This window comes from Montipora capricornis, chromosome 6 (genome assembly GCF_036669925.1).
Source record: "Montipora capricornis isolate CH-2021 chromosome 6, ASM3666992v2, whole genome shotgun sequence".
Taxonomy (NCBI): Eukaryota; Metazoa; Cnidaria; class Anthozoa; order Scleractinia; family Acroporidae; genus Montipora; species Montipora capricornis.
In genome coordinates this window covers 6,934,864-6,952,363 of record NC_090888.1, presented here as the reverse complement: position 1 = coordinate 6,952,363, position 17,500 = coordinate 6,934,864, and the positions used below count along the sequence as shown (strand labels likewise).

The 17,500-nt window shown below is 35.5% G+C and overlaps 5 protein-coding genes across 9 annotated transcripts in view; 3 read left to right on the top strand and 2 right to left on the bottom strand.

Moving 5' to 3' along the window:
- The window catches only part of LOC138051403 (uncharacterized), a 3,823-nt gene extending 280 nt beyond the window's left edge, over positions 1–3,543 (bottom strand). The window contains exons 1-2 of one of the 2 annotated variants that reach the window (XM_068897592.1): positions 1,344–3,543; positions 1–1,220 (exon numbers count right to left, since the gene is read on the bottom strand). The exon at positions 1–1,220 is cut by the window's left edge and continues 280 nt beyond it. In XM_068897592.1, coding sequence (XP_068753693.1) covers positions 1–1,220; positions 1,344–3,543 — 3,420 coding nt within the window. The other variant, XM_068897591.1, reaches the window with a different exon arrangement.
- The window catches only part of LOC138051400 (tetratricopeptide repeat protein 28-like), a 301,832-nt gene that overhangs the window by 105,768 nt on the left and 178,564 nt on the right, over positions 1–17,500 (top strand). The gene's annotated exons all lie outside the window — the stretch shown is intronic.
- Positions 1–17,500, top strand: part of LOC138051422 (uncharacterized) — a 253,692-nt gene that overhangs the window by 114,897 nt on the left and 121,295 nt on the right. The gene's annotated exons all lie outside the window — the stretch shown is intronic.
- Positions 1–17,500, top strand: part of LOC138051404 (tetratricopeptide repeat protein 28-like) — a 142,894-nt gene that overhangs the window by 71,059 nt on the left and 54,335 nt on the right. The window lies entirely within an intron of this gene.
- The window catches only part of LOC138051426 (coiled-coil domain-containing protein 50-like), a 31,050-nt gene that overhangs the window by 5,264 nt on the left and 8,286 nt on the right, over positions 1–17,500 (bottom strand). The window contains exons 4-10 of one of the 4 annotated variants that reach the window (XR_011132799.1): positions 15,959–16,013; positions 13,741–13,788; positions 11,936–12,049; positions 10,863–11,040; positions 8,347–8,467; positions 8,151–8,217; positions 7,186–7,265 (exon numbers count right to left, since the gene is read on the bottom strand). Coding sequence is in view for 1 of the 4 variants with exons in the window: in XM_068897626.1 (XP_068753727.1) it covers positions 11,002–11,040; positions 11,936–12,049; positions 13,741–13,788; positions 15,959–16,013 (256 nt within the window). In the remaining 3 variants the exon portion in view is untranslated. Of the gene's footprint in view, positions 1–7,185; positions 7,266–8,150; positions 8,218–8,346; positions 8,468–10,861; positions 11,041–11,935; positions 12,050–13,740; positions 13,789–15,958; positions 16,014–17,500 lie in introns of those variants that run through there. The other 3 variants (XR_011132798.1, XR_011132800.1, XM_068897626.1) reach the window with 3 other exon arrangements.

Sequence of the window (17,500 nt, the reverse complement as noted above, 5' to 3'; positions counted from 1 at the left end):
CGTCTTTCCACCTTTGTCATTGTCTTTCATATAGGAATACATTTTTGATCTCAATCCAACGAATTCGGTGATCGGTATACCTGCTGCCTCGTCTTTGAATTTACCGATTACCTTTTTATTTGTCTTGTCGAAATATTGCGAATCTTGAGAATAATCACTGTTGTCGAATTTGTCTTTATCATTCCAAAAGTCTTGGTATGCATCACTCGTTTGGATTTCATATGTCAAGCTGTCTGTGTCTGTGAATAACAATTTTGCTTTGCTGCCGTATTTTTGTTTGATATAATTATAGTGAAAATCATACATTAGTGTCTTGCTAAGATCAAGGATACACATACCCACATATGCCGGCCTGTTTAGGGTTAGTGTTTCTTTGATTTTATGCACTGCCACTAGATTTTCATTAAAGATCTTGCTGCTAACATATGTTGGTTTAGCAGCCATTTTTAATAGTTTGTTTTCATCAGTCACTAATCTGACATCTACTCTTTTTCTAATGTTTTCCATTGTTTTTCCAAATACACTATTATTCATGAGCTTGAAGAAGTCTTTCTCGAAAGCATTTTCAGCATTAGTTCTTTTTTCAGTATTAAAGTCGATGTATTGCTTCAACCATGCGGACTGATTGAACTCTAGTACTCGATGGACTTTGGTTATTTTCAAACCAAGATCTGTGTATAATTGAAGGTTTCTGTAATGGAGTACGTATTTTTCTTTATTGCTTAACGTAGGTACCAGTTTATGAACTAAACCAGTTGATACATTAAATTTATCGGCTATTTCTTGGCAATAATTAGAAAGCATATCTTTGTTGACTTTTACCTTTTCAGGTGCTAGCGGATAATCATTATGCAGATCGTGTAATTCTTTGGGATATTCCAAATCAACTTCTAATATCGAACCTTTATTGCTATCTGTTTTATACTTGGATAAGTCTATTTTGTCAATTTGTTTTTTATTCAACCATCTGAATCCACCAGTTGGTAGGTATTGTGACATAGCCCATCCATACAAATTGTTAGCATCAAGATACATGATATACTTTGAGGGCGCCTTCTCATCATATGTTTTCATGTATTTATTGTTAGCTTTACCATATCGATTGGCGATGTAGCTTGTCCCACCTCGCATTCCTTTTTCAATAAACTGAAACATATCAATATCAGTCATAAGCTCCAATTTAATGTTAGTCATCTTTAACATAGCATCCCATGAAAGACCTGGAGATGTAAAATAATGACAGGGGTCTAGTTTGTAGTATTGCAGACATGTCTTTCGAAAGTTTTCAAACACATCAGCTAATAGAAGGATGTCAGATTTGAGATATAAGTCATGGTACTCACCCATATTTTTTAGATTGAAAGTGTTCCATACATTTTGAGCATGTTTGTATTGATCATCTGAGATATGCTCATCATTTAATATACTGTAAAATTCTTCTTTTGGTGGTAGCTTTTCATTGAATTTACCGAAGCTATCCATGAAGTCGTATGGATATACTCCTTTTCGAGACATCAAATCAAGCTTTTCGTTTTCAAATATTTGAGAGGTGTATTTCAATGATTCTTTTGGTAGATTGCTGACCAGTCTGTCAAGACTTGAGCTCATGAATTGGAAACTGTCAATAAAGGTCAGATGATGACCGAGCATGAAAGCCATGTATTTCTCCATGTTATTGGGAATTGCATTTATATTCATTTGGCACTTTTCACCTTTCTTGTTTGTGTATGTATGATTTTTAACTGTCTCACCGATCTCTTGCATTATGAAATGACTGTCATACCCACGTAGATTGTGGAATATCACTGGAATTTTGTCAGTTATTCTGAAGTTGAGATTGCAATCTTGATGTGCGGATCCTCTGTACTGGCCAGTCACATGGCAGTGATCTCTTACTCTCACATCAGTTTTATTGTATTCTTTTTCACATATATGGCATTTGTCAGCTTTTTTGAATTTGTCTTCGTCATCTTTAGTCATTCTCAATGGCTTATCAAAATGTTTTTTCATTACATTCTTGCAATATCTCACTTCATTTAGCATATTTTCCATGAATTTGTGAACAGCTTTTTCACCTCTATAAATTTGTACTGGTTTTGTGTATTTATCATCATAACAACACACAACCTTATATCCATAACCACAGTCTGTGTGTCTCTGATAAGCCTCAGTGTATGATTTATCATCATTGGGTTGGCATCCATGTATTTTTTCAGTTATGGCTTCGAAATCTGCATATATTACAAATGGAACTGGTAGTTGTTTATGGAAATTATTGAATTTTAGTATGTTATCATCTTTTGTTGGCATTTTAATTGCTTGTGCTCCATTTAATTGGATACAGTTTTCTTTATGATTATTCAACACTCTTTCAGAAGTGAAATGCTGAAGACAATACATGCAAAAATGTTTTCTCTTTTCATGCTTTGTTATATCATACATGAACTTGTTGAAATCTTTGATTAATACATAGTGCTTGTTTTCATTTTCTGTTATAAGAAGCAGATTCATGCAATCTTCATACTTTTCTTTTGACACATAAATGGGATATTTTTGTTTGTTTTCATAACCGAAAACATTGATGTTAATTTCATTCTGCTTTTCTATTTTGTTGTACTGTTTGGTAGTCACTGGAAATTCAATTCCTGAATAATTCAAATTTTCAATGAATGCTTTATCTGATTTTTTTATTCTTTGAGCATCTTTGTCTTGGGGATTAAGATGTCTTATGTGGCACCACCTGAAGCATTCATTATCCTCATTTTTCATATTAATCAATCCTTTTGCACTGTGTTTGAGTTTATTTGGTAGTTTTATATAAGAAGATCCTTTCATTGGTTCATATTTCACTACATTGAGATAATGATTGTCAACAGATTGAACAGTCCAACCAGATCCCTCTGAAATCCAAACTGCAATCTTGTTTAGTATGACTTGTTTCGACAAAGACAAAGCCAGTTCGATTTGTGTGTCATTTGTTATTGTTTGTGGTTGACTGTTAAAATAAGCCGTTTTGATGATTTTTTCTTCTCGCCCTGTTTGCTTTTCAAATGTTACTCTAAGTGTTTCAATAAATTTCAGACCTTTCATTGATTTCAATATTTTTTCGATATGGATGGCAACAGCCTTTCTTGTATTTTGCAGTTGCATAAGTGGGTCTTTGCTGTTTTTAATGTTGATTTCATAAGACTTTGTAAACCCTTTTAAAGCTTTGTTCGTTTCTTGTATTATGGTCCTAGGCAATGGAATTGGTTGTTTGGTTCTAGGCGCTGGCACTGGTTTTTTGGTTCTTGGTGCTGGTACTGGTTTGTATCCATCTCGGAACTCTAATGGAGGAAGAATTATGTTTTCTTCATAATTTTGAACCATTTGCTGCACACTCTTTCTTGGTTTTGGGATCGGTCTTGTTTTAGTCCTTGGTGCGGGCACTGGTTTCGTATTTTGTTTTATAATCAATTTTATTAATTCTGATTTACTCAGTTTCTCAAGATCACTCTTGTTCATACTATAAGTTGAGATATTATTTTGCATAATATTCATCATAATATAACTATAGATAATAATTCTTTAAATAAAAATATGGTGCGTTTATAGTTCAACACATACGGGAAGTATGTATATAACTTTTTTAAAAGAGAAGTGATATGAATCAATTAATTGCTATTTTCATGTTTATCATAAATATAACCCGTATTATATGTAAATGAATTTTTGAAATGTTTCTTTGTTTTGAGATGACAATGTTTGCCAGCAAGAGTGTAATTATGATCATTGTTACATATTTTGCAATACCATTCTTTGTGCAACATATAATCATTTTTGTTTCGTCTTCTTTCTTCAGCAGTATAAAATCTGGGACGGCCAACTGGTCTTCGATCTTCCATATATTATTACTATATATATTCTTTTAAATGTTTTGTCTTTCTTCTTCGTCAGTGTGAAATAATATACCTATATATTTTCTTGCAACAATTTCAATGGAGCCAAAAAATCACGATATCTTTTGAACTCTTCAAACAAAAAAGTCATTTTGGCATCAGCTCTGTAAAATATTTTTTTGATTTCTTCTTTCGGCATACCATTATCCAATCCATATTTGATCGCAGGGAGCACAATGGTCATGACATAATGCATGTATTTGGCGTTGTTACCCATTATTTCACAAATTGATTCTTCAATCAATCTTCTCAAACATAGTGTTCTTACTATTTCGGTTCCTTTGAACATATATTAATAGTTTACATTTTGTTTTTATACGCTTGATGATGTTCCATCAAATAATCATAATAAACACGCAGACATCTTCCTTTGGAATTTATTGTTCTCAAATCCCATGGATACACTTTTTTTCTTGCGTATACAGTTTCAGATGCTCGAGAAAATATTTCACTCATTGCTTGCCAATCGATTTTGTATCCACGGAATTGACGATGCAGAGATTTTTCTATGTTGTCTTCTTTTATATCTTTCAAAAAATGGTACCATATGATTATCAGGTATCTTTGTTTGTCTGTGAATTCTTTCATATACTATATGTTTTCATTCTGTTTTTATACAGATTCATCACTGTCTTGTGACGACTCAGATTCTTGCGAACTTGAGCAGCTTTCTTCAGATATGCTTTCTTGCGATGGCGTCCAATCGGAATCTGAACCAGAGTCTTGATCGCTTTCATAATAGAAACCAAACTTTTCTTCATTTTCAAACTTGTCCATATAATATAAGTATACATTTTTATTTTTTTATAAGTATTTATGCGCGTTTGTTTCACCACAATTCATATGTTTTCAATGTCTTTCAATGGTACCCAACTATTGAAATCATCACTGTATCCCTTCCATTTCACTAGAGCTTGTTTCTTTTTATAGTCTCTTCTAATGACTTTAACAATATCCTGCTTTGCTTTTAATAATTCAGGTTCATAAAAACTCCCTTGAATGTCTTCACCTCTGAGATCTTTTAGTTTGTATGTTATTGGATTAGTATATTGGATCTTATCAACTGTAAACACTTCTTCTGTCCAATTTGGTGTATAACCCTTGTCGAACACATTCCGTTTATACTTAGATATTCGAACCTTGTCACCAACCTTAAATTTTGGTTTCTGTTTCAATGTTTCTGTATCACCATATAGATTGAAGTAAACTATACCTTCATTCCTCTTGTTAGATGCTTCTGCAGGTGTCATCTTTATGCTTGAATGTTTTGTATTATTATACTGTTTCACTAGTTTGGGCAGCATATCGAGATACATTGTATTACCTTGAACTGTAAACTGTTTCCACATTTTGGACTTGATTGTCCTATTCCACCTTTCAACCACTGAGGATTTCTCTTCATTTTCAGTTGAATACATATGTATCTTATTTTTGTCTAACAAGTCCTTCAAGTGTTTGTTATAGAACTCCTTTCCCTTATCAACCCATAAATATTGTGGTCTTCTGCCTTCCCTGAATATCGTTTTAAATGCTTCAGTGACAGATTCACCTTTCTTATCCTTCAATGGGACAATCCAACCGTATTTGCTGAAAACATCAATAACCATAAGAAGATATCGATAACCTTTATTCCATTTGCTAAACTGTTGCATTTCAACTAGATCACTTGCCCATATTTCATCAATATGATTTACGATTACACGCCGCCGAGTAAAGTTGCGTCTTATAGATGCATGTAATTCATCTGCTAATTTTTCTTGCCAGTTTTCTTTACCCGACGGCTTTTTCCGTTTTTTGAAACTCCTAGACCTAGTTTCTGCTTTGTATTGATAACATTTCTTGCCAACCAATGCCCCCATTGTCTTTCATTATACGGTACGTTGTCTAAAGCTTGAACCATTTTTCTATCTGCTTTGTTTTTACATTTTCTGTCATCCTTGCATACTGAATAATCAACGTCGTGCTGCATTGCTATTGCATCAGTTCTTCCAGTTGGCATATCATATATTTCTAATATTTGACCAGTTTTTGGGTCATACTTCAGTTGATTTTCTAAATCATTATAAGGTCCGGTGTAATGATGCCCAGGTAATGTCCATCCGCCTTTTGGTTTCGGTAATTTACCAATAGCTTTGTGAATGTCAACAGCACCGCCATCAAGATCTTTTCTGTTTGTTGTGTATTTTTTATTCGGTCTTATTTTTGTTGACAATTGATTGAGAGCTTCTGATCCAACTTTATGAAGTAGAGGGTTCATTTTTCTCAAACCATAATCGATTGCTTTTTTCTGCAATTTTGGGTCTCTCATTAATTCGGAACCATAATATCTACCCATTTCAACGGCTTTTTTGCCAAGATAAGGTACTCCTTTAGTTAAAAATAATTCTGTTCCTGTATTAGCAATGTCACTGAGTAAGCCCGCTCCCAAAAGGCTGTTTAGTTTCCCTGTTGTTTGACAAATTTGGTCTTTGTAATACCACATTCAGCACAAGTGCAAAAGAACATCAGTCTACCATTTTTAGCTGTTTTGTAACCTGAAGGTTCAACACATTCGGTCACTTTCTTTTGTTTAACACAATATGATTTCATAATATATATAAGTTAGATATTTCTGAAATAATGTTCGATAAATCTCTCATTTTTCATTGTATCATTTATGTCGAACACTTGTAATAAATCATAATATGAATTGCCCTTATTCATTTCATTCAGAAAGTATAAACAGAAATACCCACAAGTTGTTGTTTGTATGTTTTGTATCTGATTGTTTTGATGTAACAAAGTCAGATTTTTCTTTTTGGCATGATTTACAATCTCTTGAAAAGGTGGCATACCAAACGAATCAAAATAATTTATTACATTATCCTTAACATAAGTGGCTACCCAGTGAGATCCTGACATATAAGCTGGTTCCAGATTGTAATAAATAACGCCTGTTTATGGTTGTGTGGAACTTTTTCATTTCTTGACAGTACATCATTGATTGGTATGTTTAAATATTTACACCATTTTTTCAGATCGTGGTTGGACATAGGTATTTTTTTGTGAAATTTTGGTTTTACAATATTGCCCCCAAAATGGGTATGCCATTGAATGGACTGTTTTTTCCCAATAGCAACCCTTTTCCTTTTTTGGTTGAGGGGTTTTTTTTTTTACCATAACCAGTCACATATGGCCGATAACTATAAAATGGAGGGGGGGCTCCAATTCTAGGTGATCCTTCACCATGCAATCTTGGTCTACCTACCCTCGGTGCTCCTTTCCCTGTGAACAGCTTTTTCACCAGATTAACAGCCATAGGAATTCCAACGGAAGCCAACAGAGTTCCTAGAAATCCACCTGATTGTGTTTTAGTCGGTGTTATTTTAACGCCAGATCCTGTTTGAGCCGCATTCAAAACACGTCACGTTTTCCTTTGAAAACCTGAAGAACTTAGAAATATGGCCTTTAGAGAATCAACGCATCACCTCTGAACAACAACAAAAGAATCGCGCTTGAACTCGCGTGGAACCACACAATGCCGCCCATTTTCAACACTTTGACATTGACATTTTGACATGCGAAAGGTTATTTGCAAAGTGGGCGGAATGAAGAATTTAAAGAGGTGCTTACAGGCTCTCCCGCTTCACCTCGACCCAAGCCCCCACTCGCTTTTCACACGCAGTTCTATTCGTTTTCTCGACTATCTGAGAGCCTGGAACAGGCTACACATTCTGTGATAGGATCCACTAAGTCCTCAGCTCCGTTCCTCGCTTCTATTAAAGCAAAATTCATTTCCACGGTCCACTTAGTTCTTGCGCGGTGTTCTAGAGCACTCGTTTGTCCATCTTCTAAACTTGAAGTATTTGGTTGGTTACGAGCGTGTTGCGCTAGTTGTTGACGTGGTATGTTGATCATTGTAGATGTTATTGAAGATCAATACTAAGATTGCGAGTACACGCATTATTTAAGCGTCAAAATTGATGTTTTAGCAGGAGCAAGAGAACTTGCGTCCTCACGCTTTCATGCTCACCTACGCTTTATAATTATTATTATTATTATTATTATTATTATTATTAAAAAGAATATTACTAGAGATAGAACGCACTTTACTAATCCATGCATGATTATTATTTGTTATTAAGTTCTGACAGTAACGTCAATTTTTGTGGAAGCGATCTTCCTCTTATCTAGATGGAGGTATATAAATAACAAAATCACCCCTTCTCTTACCACTATATACGGAGCAGCCATTTCTCCAACTCGAGCACAAAGTGACGAAAAACCCACTCCGATGGTTCTGTAAAGAATCACGCATTAACGAGGACAGTGAAAATAATGCACAAAATAAAATAAAAAAAGATGTGAAAATCCAAGATATTAACTTCACGGTTAATTTTAGCTTGTTGAAAAATCTACAGATTCCTACCTGATCACTGTTGGATAAAGTTCAGCGGTGTGGATGCATATCTGATCATAGGCAGCAGAGATTGTAAACTTGCTGATCAAAGCCAGAGCCATCACAAGGGCAATGTGTTCTTCTTGTTTTCCTTGGTCACAAGAAAATTATGTCATCATACATGTCTTTCTTAGCGCACAGAGTTAAACAAAAGCGGCTACTTATTTAGTTCACCGTATGCAGAGCTCTTTTTCAATGGTCCATTTCCGAGTTCTGTTTGCCTTAAAAACGAGACTTTGGTGTGAATTTCAAATCATAAACGGAAATGAGGTTAATTCTATGAAGATACTTGATAATTTGATTTGAATGATTTCACTGGCAAACTCGCTTCGAAACGGAGGGAGCCAGTCATTATGTGCTTGTCAGTATTAGGATGCGTTCGACTGACCCTATTCCGGAATAAAAATATGCAGAGTGATGATTCAAAATGGTATGTTTGGCGTTTTGAAGCAACAAGGATAATAAAAATATGTTTAAAATAGCATTTTAGCAGGTGTTTGATAACAACCTCGTTCCCAGGGTCTTCTCGGCTTTCAATATGGCGGCGGGTCTTGAGAAGACCCTGGCACACAGTGACTAAAAAGATCGCTGATTGGTGCTTTTCTCACATGAACTCTACTTGGTTTAATGTCGAAAGAAAGATTGCGGTAGTGAGGAGAGCCAGAGGAAGAACAGAATTCGTGTTTAAATCATTTTCAAAATTGTAGCTGTTCCGTAAGAAGCAGCCGCAAATTAACAAGCATAACAGTCAAAAATAATTCGCCGTTTTTTCACGTTGCACGGTGATCTACATCAGGCCTCGATTCCAATTAAAGCTACGTTGGCTTTTCACGACCTCTGGCATAGCGATCGCTCGATATATAGAAGGATATAATGATGTTTGAAAGACGTAACGGTAATTGAGTGATTTTATTTCGTATATACCTTTACGTTTTGGTTCATTTTGGCGTCTCACAATTGTAATTCCCTGACGCGAGTATTGTTTATACTGTTGTTCAATGTTTTCACCATGTCAGATTGTGTTACAAATTATAAAATTGTTCAACGGGGTTCAGACTATTGATGTGGTTGATTTAGCAGTTGTATGTGGCGCTGTTGACTCGTGCGACAGCTGCAATGAAGGCGGGTCTTAAAATACAGGTCACATTCCACAGTTAATAATCAACAACTAAGCCAAAAGTTTCCCCGAGACCAGAAACAACATTTTTGTTGAGTGATTAGCGCTAGCAAGAAGAAAATTATGTCATCATGCATGTCTTTCTTAGCGCACAGAGTTTAACAAAAGCGGCTACTTATTTAGTTCACCGTATGGAGAGCTCTTTTTCAATGGTCCATTTCCGAGTTCTGTTTGCCTTACAAACGAGACTTTGGTGCGAATTTCAAATCATAAACGGAAATGAGGTTAATTCGATGAAGATACTTCAATCAATTTGATTTGAATGATTTCGCTGGCAAACTCGTTTCGTAACGGAGGGAGCCAGTCATTATGTGCTTGTCAGTCTAGGATGCGTTCGACTGACCCTATTCCGGAATAAAAATACGGAGAGTGATGATTCAAAACGGTATGTTTGGCGTTTTGAAGCAACAAGGATAATAAAAATATGTTTAAAATAGCATTTTAGCAGGTGTTTGATAATTTTAATGGGAATCTCCGTAAAAACGAAGGTTTTTTAAGTAATGTTTAAAAAACTCGCAGCAGTGTTTTATCGAGTTTAAAAACACGAGCCGTAGCCCTTAATGATTGGCTTATGGTGATTCCCTTGTTTTGCACCGCGCATCTCATACTGCTCATAACATTGCGACTTCGGAGATGATGGCATTTCACGCTGGCCATCTAAAGAGAGGCACCAATGTCCGCTTTTGTTGTTCAAGAGCTTCCAAGTGCAATCATGATAAACTTCACCATGGAAACTACTGTACTCTGAGCCTCGCTGTGCCAATGTCTTGCCAATGTCTTGCCCCTACCGCAGAGACCCTCTCCTGTATCCCAGTTTGAACTTACAGTACAGAACGATGCAAAAGAAAGTTGACAGTCTCGACTCGATCATCACGAGAATTGAGGATCAAGAATCAATTCGAGCATCGCGACTTGGTTCACACGAAATCAAACTAGATGCTCCGGACACTTGATTCTCGCAAAATCACAGACCTTTCAGTTATTTATAATCAATTCAGCTTTCCCGAAAGCATTACTCCTCGATTAAATCACAACGGGAACTGTTTGATTCTCGACTGCCGTTCCTCGATCCTCGCGAGAATCGAGACTCGAAAGAGATAGCACAGTACTGTAATTTCACCGTAGGCACTGATCAGGAATTATTTTGTTCCTGCTCAGAATGACATCCTTTCATAAACTAGACAGGGTAACAATGACCCCAGCAATTACCTATAACTAAGTACTATTATTTATTACCCAGATAACAAAATTTGGAAGTATTATTACAAGGTTGTTTGGCTTGATTCTTGATTAAAAAAGTTTGACTAACCTGTCTGAATTTCAGCCACTTCACAATGGTTCACACGATTTTTTCCATTTTCTTTTAGCTTTGAAAGAGCTTCACTCAGAATTTTGTCCTCTTCTTCTTCCTTTTGTCGTTCTATACGACGTTGCCTTGCACGCTCCAATTATAACGATTCCTTTTCTTGTAGATGCCTTGCGATTTCCTTCAACAGCAAAAAAATGATGTCTCAGATCTATTTTTGTCAAACAGCAACTTCCGCCGGCTCTCAAAGTTAAGAGCAACTGTTTAAAATGGTCTTTTAATAAACAACAAGAGCCATTTACTAGCTCCTGACATAGTAAAATAATGATTTTCCTTCCACCATGGGCCATAAGTGATCGTTAATTTTTGCTCATTTTGCAGCATAAACATCACAATCAGGGAAGGTTTATTAATCAAGAGCCATTTACCCTGCAAATTAACAAATTGTGCCCACATCTTGCCATTACTTAGTTTGGCAACTTTCAACTTCAGCTTCATAACTTTGCTCTGTATAAACATTAGGTTACTAAGGTTTTGTAGTGATGTTTGAAAAGCAGGAGGTGAAAATATTTAATAACAAAAATCTGATATTTTAGTCTGCTAACCAGCATTTCAGTAGATCTGCTGCCAGCAGCCAGCTACTTTAGACAACCCGGTGTAAAAAAAAAAAAAAGAAAAAGAAAATGCCCAGATATATGTACACGTACATCACATCAACAACATTTACACTGCTAAGTATCTTTTCACAATTAGAGACGATTAGTTTAAAAATCTGAGAGAGACTACAGTTGCCTGTCCTGGCGTGCAAAATGATCACTTCCGGTATCCGTCTGTGCCTCAAAACATCGCGTGCTTAAGCTCCCAATTGAATATAAGCAACAATTAACTTTAATAGATCTAGAACAATTCAAATTATACTAAACAAAGTTTCAATTCAACAGAAAAACAAAAAGAAATGTTTTTTTGTCATTGTGAACATTTATTTATTCATTTATTCATTTATTCACCCCTAAAGCGCACCCAATTGGAGAGTAAAATCGTCTGGTGTTAGCCAGAGTAAAATCTACAAGTCTTACTGTCAGGTAGGGAAGAGTTACAGCTTGGTTTAGATTAGTTTCGTTGAGTTCCATCTCACACGAGGTGCCAGTGTCACACAAAAGAGCATGCTCCATGAGAGTTCCCTTCCCTACCTGTGAGATTAAATTTGACCAATTGTTACTTGTACGTGTAAGTCATAATTTGAAAAATGAACTCTGAAGTTTGATTTTCAGTTGTCCTTTTGCCATTCCAATGCAACTACCTTAATCCTTCTTTGGGTGCATTACACTATTAAACAATACTATTGTTACATGAAGTTGCATCTCTGCGATTCTTTGTGAATGGGTTGTGGGTACCTCAGTGTCCAATTGAAACTAATTTTTACAGGCCTTCTGATAGGGTGCGATGAAAAAATGCTAATTGTGCGAAATTTGCAGGGCAGATTATGCGATTAGAAAGGTCAATTATGCGATAAATATTGTAAATTATGCAATTTTTTTACTGAGCAATTTTAAGCTTGTATTTCAAGGTTTCACGATAAGAAAAAACACGTTTTTACCGCCCTTACGACATTTTGAACGTAAGGGAACAGTAATTATGAATCTTGATCAACATTAGTTGGGACAAGTAAAAAAAATGAGGTCTTCTGCACTATTGGTGCACCACGTTAAAAGTTGAAAGGACACAGCTAACAAATGCATCAATAATTATTAGTATTTTTGTATTCTTACACTTTGTTTTTGTGTGCAGTATTATATTTCTGAACAGATTTGTGTTACACCAATTGGCAACTCTTTAAGAATCAGACTCATACCAGGCCTCCCACATGCAAAATAACACCTTGAACTTCGAATAATTTATGTATGAAATTGAAGGTAGCAAAAACATTTTAGCCGTTTTCCAAGGTAAATCATCGTAAACATGGCATACTGTATTTATGCAGGAGCTCCTAAGAAACTTGTTGATTTATGTTTTATTTTATGAATTTTGTGAATTGTGCGAAATCGCACTATTGCATAATACCAGAAGGCCTGTTTTTACGACCAAGGGGTTGCAAGACAGCGTCTATCAGAAAACATAGATCTAATTTAATTTAATAATAATTATTAAAAGACTTTGAGTGTTGGCAACATTTCTGACAGTGTAAAAAGCAGTTTTACTTGACTACATCATAGTTTAACCCATTGACTGCTGGGAGTGAGACTAACACCAGACGATTTTACTTGTAAACTGGGGGAGCCCTGGGGTGCTTGAGGAGTGAATGTGTGGAGGCAGTGTGGCCCAGTGGTTTGGGCGCTTGCCTTGAGATCTGGAGATCCCGCGTTCAAGACCCGCTCTAACCACTCGTTGAATTTGATCCTGGTAATCCCTGGTTCAACTTCCCAGCTGCACTTGTAAATAGCCAACTGGTTTGCCTCCGGCCAGTTGGGATTCTTAACAGTTGTTGTTGTTCTGTTCCGTCGTTTCGTGGTGTTTCATTGGCCCTGAAAAGCCTCTATGGGGAGCGGTCAATTAAGTATGTATTGTATTGTATTGTATTGTATTGTATCAATTATTGACTATTAATAATAACAATAATAATAATAATATTATTATATTATTATTATTATCATCATCATCCCTTTTCACTGCTCAAAGGGTTAAGTATATATCATCAAGTGATGAAGAATGATCCTGGATTATCAATCAACCACATTCACTTGGACAGAGATTGCGAATTTATAACATAAGCTATACTGATGCTCCTGTAAATACTTGAATCATTGGGGTGCTCTTTAAAAATTACTGTTGTTGAACCTGTTTGCTAAAGTTTCACATTACATGTATGTTCTAGCACGTGTACCTCATCTCTTGTCTCGGCATCTTTTCTTCTTCTTTCAACTTCAACTTCCTGCAGAGACAGACAACCAAGACAGTCCATAAAAACCACAAAAGCCTCAATCTTCTAAAAATACACCATTAAAAAAAAAATTTCAGTTCATGCCAAGCAATTTACTGGTCTAGTGAGCCTTCCATTTCCTACTTCCTGTTCTTTCAATGCCACAAAAATGAAACTCCAAAATGGCAATATCAAGAGTTTTTGGGGACAAGTCACAGTCTTCGGCATTAATAACAAGCTAGTTAATTTTTCCCACCTTGGCTTAGTATTAAACATTTTAAGCATTTTACCCAGTTAAACTAAAAAACACTGAAACTTATCCGAAAGTGCCCCTTTAAGTTTCTTTCCTTATGACAACCCTACTGCAGCTTTTACAGTCAAAACAGTTCAAGCGTTCCTCTGATGAGCAGAGTAATGAGTTCATTATTGCAAATTAGATTTCAGTAATCATTTCAATAATCTGTTCCTTGGATGAATAATGCAATTTAATTCAAATCAAACCTCAGTTCAAAACTCGAATTTTGATTGGAATATTGCTGGCTTCCGGTGCCAAGCCGGCATGAGAATTTAACAGGTTTACTGATTTGCATAATCTGTCAAACAAAGATCATTTCACTCTAGCAACATTACCTTTCTGTAATCTTAACAGTATTCTCAAACTTGAAACACTATGTTTTCGAATTAAAGATTTGACAGAGAAATGAATTTTAAAAAACAGGCAAATCATGCTTGTTACAACGTTGGCAGATTGTGCAAATTGGTACACCTCTCAAATTCTCACGCCATATTTTTATTATGGGTGTACAGATTAGTCATTCCCTTTTACTTGCACCTTTCATAAACATGCAGACTGGAGTTCAAATTCCAATCAGTGAAGATGCCGTAAATTGTTGTAGAACAGGTCAACGGGTCATATTTGGCCACGTGATTGGCTGATTTTGATCCCCTTCGTCAATTTCTCTTCTTAGTGGTCTGCTAACTGCCATGGCAAATGTGGTTAACAGCATTGACAAATGAAACTATTTATTGGAACTAAAACTTTAGAGCCTGCAGTAGGCTTGTTTTGCCTATTGGGCACCCCTTTTGATTTGAAAGATATAATACTTCGCACTTCCAAAATTTATTGTGCTACATTCTACTTTATAGTAACAGTTTGTTTTCCCCAAGGATGTAAAATTAATGTACCAAGCTTTGAATACACTCAGTTCATTTTTAGAGTACAAATTAATATAAGCTAAAGGAAAAGTGGAAATTCATCAAATCAGTTACTTGATACACGTAACACTGTCAATGCATGCCCCAACACGTACCGGTAATCATATCATATCCAACACATTGTACAGTATTGGGTTTACCGGTAAAACAAGAAGGGTCCTTGTAACAAACTACATTTCTTGGTTCTGTTAAAAAAGCCTTTTACTTTTCCTAATTTGATGTTGAATCATACAGTACATGTAAAACAAAACCAAAAAATCAAAAGCATGATTATTACAGCGTTAAGATTTCATGTACATGTATAATTTGCTAAATATTGCGAGCTTGAACTTCTGAGCAAGAATCCAAAATTCATTTTTAACGCTTCACTGACTTATAACTACAAGAATAAATTTATATATACATAGTGTAAGAGAAATTCAGAAGGTTCCCAATCTGATGCAGTGATAATCGTCTTTCTTATGGTCTTTTAATAAACAACAAGAGCCATTTGCTAGCTCCTGACATAGTAAAATAATGATTTTCCTTCCACCATGGACCATATTAAGTGATCGTTAATTTTCGCTCATTTTGCAGCATCAAACATCACAATCAGGGAAGGTTTATTAATCAAGAGCCATTTACCCTGCAAATTAACAAATTGTGCCCACATCTTGCCATTACTTAGTTAGGCAACTTTCAACTTCAGCTTCATAACTTTGCTCTGTATAAACATTGGGTTACTAAGGTTTTGAAGTGATGTTTGAAAAGCAGGAGGTGAAAACATTTAATAACAAAAATCTAATATTTTAGTCTGCTAACCAGCATTTCAGTAGATCTGCTGCCAGCAGCCAGCTATTTTAGACAACCCGGTGTAAAAAAAAAAAAAAGAAAATGCCCAGATATATGTACACGTACATCACATCAACAACATCTTACTTATGTAGCAATAATATTAATGCCATCCATTACGTTAAGAATAGTTTACCTCCTGTCGTAGCTTATGCTGAAGATCACTTGCAAGCCATTGTTCTGTTTGTTCCCTGACACAACAAAAGCACAGTCTTTGAATATGACTACTTAGCCAAGCAACACTCCCTTTTGTTCACCTTTACCTACAACAAATATGACCTTAAAATACCCCTGATTAACAACACACAGCAACAAAAGGTTTACGAAGGAACAAAACGACAATGAAGGGATTATTCTCACCATCTCGGGTTTGGTCTGCAAAAACACACCAGAGATTTCATTTTTGGTTTGGAACGTGTCACAACATGTGCGTGCACATATCTGACTAACGAAACAATTGTGGTATGTGTATTACTTCGGTTTTGCTTTGTTGGAATTGTTATATTGTATCTTTTCCGAAATAGCTACGTGCCATTGATAATGCTAGATGAGGATATTAGGCATGAAATTTACCAAAAATCAATAATGTATTACAAATTTTCTCCTGCCTGTCATATCATTATCCGAGTCGCAAATGCTTCCAAGCAGCAAAATTTTAATTTTCCGTCACAAATCTCATGTAAAATGCAAGTAACAAAGACCTTCTTTGAGAATTAGACCATGCCACTCAATTATGCAAATTTCTGAAAACTCAATATCCAGACAGGCACAGCACTAACTTCCATTTTTAAAGGAAATGATCCAATTCAATTTTTTCATCTAAATGCAATTAAAAATATCCAACAGATTTCAGTAAAAAGTTATTGTGACCATGAGCTTTGACGATACATATTCAAACTCCTTACAGAATTAAGGTGTGAGCGCTCAAATTTCAGAAATAAAAAATGTAGCTATATTCACAATTATTATTCAGGAGTATTTATGGTAACGATCATTTTTCAGTCTGCCATGTCTAATATCTTTTGTTGTCAAGTGGTTAATAGAGAATCCAATATATTAAAAATCCTTGTGCCATATCACGTACGTATCAGTTGCCACATGCTTAGATTTGTGACCAGACAACGAAGGCAGTCATCAATGTAAAAGATTTTATAAAGAGCGTACCATTTTGAAGCATACAATGTTATTTGCCACAGGCTTAAATATAAGAGCATTTAAAGAAAGCAGTCACAAAATTAATGCAAAAGATCTTTGCAGGATTTGTCACAAGAAAGCATTTCAGTAGCAATCCAGAAATGTTTGGTGGAAAAATGGCAAGGAAGCCCAACAGCCTTTAAAAAATAGAAAATTTCATCAAAAAAGGAAAAAAATTGCAAGAATGACATCAATCAGAAACTGATACTGTAGGTAAAACAAAATTTTAGAAATAATGTGGATGAAGGCATGCATTAGGCAAAGATCAACAAAATAAAAATGAAAGGAAAACCGGGGGGAAAGTGGACAGAGAAAATGGAAATTCAGGGTTAAGGTACTTTAATCTTCAACTTGATTAAATTTCAACGTTGAAACAATTATATGTGCTCATTGTCAAATTTTAAACTTCTGGGCCAAGCTTATCAAAAATGTGGACCCAAGGTGATGAAATAAAGAAAGATCAGTTTAATCTAAGAAAGCTGAT